This window comes from Pundamilia nyererei, unplaced genomic scaffold, assembly GCF_000239375.1.
Source record: "Pundamilia nyererei isolate P.nyererei 1_Seehausen unplaced genomic scaffold, PunNye1.0 scaffold00024, whole genome shotgun sequence".
Taxonomy (NCBI): Eukaryota; Metazoa; Chordata; class Actinopteri; order Cichliformes; family Cichlidae; genus Pundamilia; species Pundamilia nyererei.
The window spans coordinates 2,016,885-2,021,082 of NW_005187425.1; the positions used below are offsets into that span (position 1 = coordinate 2,016,885).

A 4,198-nucleotide genomic window follows, 5' to 3' on the forward strand; every position below is an offset into this window, starting at 1 on the left:
TCGTGAAGTCTCTGCAGTCACGTGATTAAGACAGGACTGAAGAGAGTGATTTTTTCTCTCTCGGAGTGTGTATGTGAGCGTTTCTCCGTGTGTTGTTGGAGGGGTGTCCCTCCTCCGCATATTTTGCTGCTTGCCATGCTTTAGACGCCGGAGCGCAGGGAGAGAGGCGAGAGTGAGAACGCCGGTCTCTCTCACAGGGCTACCTGTCTTTTTAGGCTTACCTCGAGTCCCCGTCGGTTCGCCCTGGTCTTTTTGAGCCCACCTTCCTGCGGTCGGCTTGTTTTTGTTGGTTTAAAAAAGAGCAAGAGAGGAAGAGAGAGAGCGAGAGAGAGAGAGAGAGAGAGAGCGAGAGAGAGAGAGAGAGAGAGAGCGAGAGAGAGAGAGAGAGAAAACTGTGGTCATTTCTGTAGGGTCTACGCGGGTCTGGTCTATCAGGAGGAGGATCGCGGTTCTGTTTGGCTCTGGGTTTTGATCATCTTTCTTTCTTTTTTCTTTTGGGTGCTCCATTTGGACAGTACAGGACAGCCGAGCAGAGCTTGGATGAGCCGCCTCACTAAAATCCCGAGATGGAGTTGCTGCTGATCTGCCTTCCCCTGTGGATATTGCAATGCAATTCGGCCAAAGCGGACTCAATCATACATATCGGTAAGCGTCCGGCAAAAAACAAAAGAAAAAACAAAACATGTTTGGGTTGGTCAAGTGTAAAGGGGTGCGGGAATAAAGGTCAGCCAGCTTATACTGCCGAGATCACAAGATGTTGGTGAGAGGGCGGGATAAATAGAGTGTATTCAGCTTCATCCTGCGTTTAAGAAACACTTTGACTCTCCGGCGAGTTGAAAAGTTGGTGTTTTGTAAATGACCAATCACCCGACCCTCATTGCTTCAACTGTTTTGTTCATATTATTTATTGGTATTTATTCTATTTAGCACAGACATTTCTGTCACTTTTCGACGACAGATTGCTGCATTCATGTTGTCTTCACATCTTAACCACACCACTGCCTGCCTTTGAACCGCAGTCCTGTACAAACCCCCCCCCAAAAAACCCAAAAACCAAAAAGAAAAAACGATTTACAGTAAGCAGAAAGGCCTGTTTCAGTGAAGCTGTGAAATAATAATGATAAAAACACTAATGTGCAATAGACAAACCGCTGAGGCTTTTTTTAGACCAAGCTACCTCTTGTGTGTACCCGACAAGCCTCAACTTTCCCCGGAACGTGACTGCAATGTCAAAAACAAAGATAGAGGGAATGTCAGCGGAGTTTCGTTTTATAGATGCAACACACATAGTGCCTCTTTGTACTCCAACTTCAAACCAGAGCTGCAGAGATGTGGAGATGCTTGAAACTCACCACGGCATCCAAACGATCTGGTGTGTGCCCTTAAACATCGCATTAGGTTTGATTTGACACTTTTGAAACAAATCTGCAACCTCCGTATCAACACGGACTCGGTCATTACCTTCATTTTGCCCCCCTTTTCATCAATGAGAAGAGCTGTAATCTCAGATAAAAACGTCAGTGTCACTGTGAGCAAATCTCGTCTCGGTGCTACGCCGCCGCCACCGCTGCTGCTGCTGCTGCTGCTCACTGTTTACTGCAACAGTCTGGCAAGCAGCAGCAGGTGCTCAGTCACTGGCTTAATACAGCAGTGGGACTCCATCCAGATAATATTGGCTGATAGTCTGCATAATGCTAGTGTACCCCAATTATTCTTCTCGTTTCCCTGAAACCCCTTTCCGTGATGTATGTGCTCTCCCAATAGCAGCTGATGCCATTTTGCTAAACAGTGGAGGGGGGGCAGTTAAGCTTCAGTATTCCTCCCACACAAGGCCTACTGTGGGTAGGGTGCCGTGGATCTGTTAGGCATGATGGATATTAACTTTCCAAGTTTGACTAAAGCTAGTGCAGTGCGTGTTTCCGATTTTACAGTGGTCTCTGATGAGACCACGTCGCTCTCCGTGGTGCTGAAATCTCACCAGCGAAGACGCTTAGCTTCAGAAAAAAATACGTTTAATGTAAAGATATATAAAAAGCAAAACAGCACTGTTCAGTCCATCACTTTGGCAGAATGTGGGCAATAAAAGCTATGTTGTCCGCATTGGGTCCACAGCAAAAATAAAATTCGTTCATCATTATCTTCCCACATCTAACTTGCGCACACATAACTACTGCGTGCCCCCCTTCCCCCCTTCTTACTCTTCCAAGTAATTTACTGTTTTACTCAACAGGTGCCATATTCGAAGAAAACGCTGTAAGAGATGACCAAATTTTCCAACTTGCCATCTCAGACCTGAGTCTGAGCGATGACATTCTGCAGAGCGAGAAAATCACCCACTCTGTGAAACTTATCCAGCCTAACAACCCTTTCCAGGCAGTGCAGGAAGGTAAGCGTTCCTCGACCACCCCCCTCCCGCCCTTGGAATAAATTGCCGCTGCTTTTATTTTTTATTTTAAATCTGATAACTTGGGGCAGCGTGTGGGACGTCAGGAAGGGGGTCATCTTCTCTGCTCAGTAGCTATGATCAAGCAAGAAGTCCGGTGCTTGCTGCGTGGTAATCTTGACTGTCCTGATCTGCTGGAGCCCCAAGAGAATGTTGTTCATTCACACATTGACGCGATGGCTAGTAGAGCGGGCAATGATGATGATTCATGTGCTTCTGTGAGCGAGGGAAATAGCTGTGTGTGCGTGCGCGTAGGCGTGTATGTGTGTTTGTGTGTGCGTCGCCACCTGCAAAGCTCTCTTGCCACTGTACCAAAGCAAGGTGTCTTCTGTGGTTGAAAAGCTAGGTGGAAGCATTGAGTTAAGAGCACAACAGGACAAGATGTTATATGTGTATAAAAATCATGTGAAGACGATCAAATGAAGTTTCCCTACCAATCCAGGAGTTATGTAATGACAAGAGAGTAATATTTCTGGGTTTGCATGTCTCTTTGAATTGTAAACAATACAGTTTTGTCTACTTCTGTTGGCTTTCCCATACTATAGGTGCCTAGAATGGACACACGTCCACACATCAGACACCAAATTAATAATGAAATAATTTCAGCCAAGGTTATCTCACTCAGATGCTGAACAGACTGCAAAAGGCGATTAAACATTCTTCTGCTGAAATGAATCATTAAGACTTTAATAGGTTCCTGGGGATCTTCAAAAGCTGTTTATGTCCCCTGCACTTAGTTACTAGATCCTACTTTTGTCCCCAGTTGCACAAAGGCCTTGATGACTCATTGCTATTCATAGTGCCCCTGACAGGCAAAAAAATTATATTATGTCTCGCCTTTTGCTATAATTATCCCGTGTCATTTAGCTGAGGCTCTTAACAATGTCACAGATATCTAGTATTCTACTTTATATTTCCAAAAGCAAACTTTAATCCAGATGAGTCTTAACTCAAGCAGTCTGTCATTTGAGTTCTTTACATATACCAGGAGTACACCGTCATTATCCAGCTGCTGCTGCGGAGATAAGATGAAAAATGTGTTATAGACATATGACACTTGGCTAATTTATCAGTCGTTGTTGCTTGAGATGCAAAAATGTAGTAATTAAACTGACTGGCTAGCAAGTCATTCACCACTTGTACTTCAGTCTAATTAGTGTAGTTAGTCAAAGATGGAACTTTACACCTAAACTTGTTCATGCTTAACTCATACCAATTACCTTAACAATGCTTTCTTTTGACAATGACCTTCACAGTATTTTAACACAACACAATGTCTACATAAACGCTTATAGACACACAAAGTTCTTGATAATCATTTTTCGTCACTGAAAAGCTTTTTATTTCTTATTGAAAATGATTCAGTTTATCACTTCTGAATAAACTGCCTTTCTTTACCCTTGATTGGGTATCATTTAGCATGCTTAATTATTGTTTATGGACAGGCTCCCGCTAATTAAATATTTAAGTGGTTGATTAGACGGCATCCAGTTTCTGGAGAGAGTTGGGAATAATGTGCAGTCGATCACATGAGGATCAATGTGCGGCCTCAGATTCTTGCACTATACACAAAGTAGGCTGGTGAACACTGAGTGACAACTGGGATAAGTTAACCTTTTGCTTTGCTCTTTTGTTCGCTGCCATCCTGCTGTGAGTGGCAGTCAGGACCTTGCCATAGCATGGTGTAGAGCGAGGAGAGTGGAGGTGGGTATAAAGAGTGAGAGGGACGAAGAGCAAAAAAAGCGACTGTGTGTG

At 44.0% G+C, this 4,198-nt stretch overlaps 1 protein-coding gene across 3 annotated transcripts in view; it reads left to right on the plus strand.

Moving 5' to 3' along the window:
- Window positions 1–379: 379 nt before the first annotated feature.
- Window positions 380–4,198, plus strand: part of grid1a (glutamate receptor, ionotropic, delta 1a) — a 276,642-nt gene continuing 272,823 nt past the window's right edge. For all 3 annotated transcript variants that reach the window (XM_005727368.1, XM_005727369.1, XM_013909387.1), the window contains exons 1-2: window positions 380–645; window positions 2,231–2,386. In XM_005727368.1, the coding sequence (XP_005727425.1) occupies window positions 567–645; window positions 2,231–2,386 (235 nt within the window). In that variant the 5' untranslated portion in view covers window positions 380–566. The remainder of the gene's footprint in view (window positions 646–2,230; window positions 2,387–4,198) is intronic.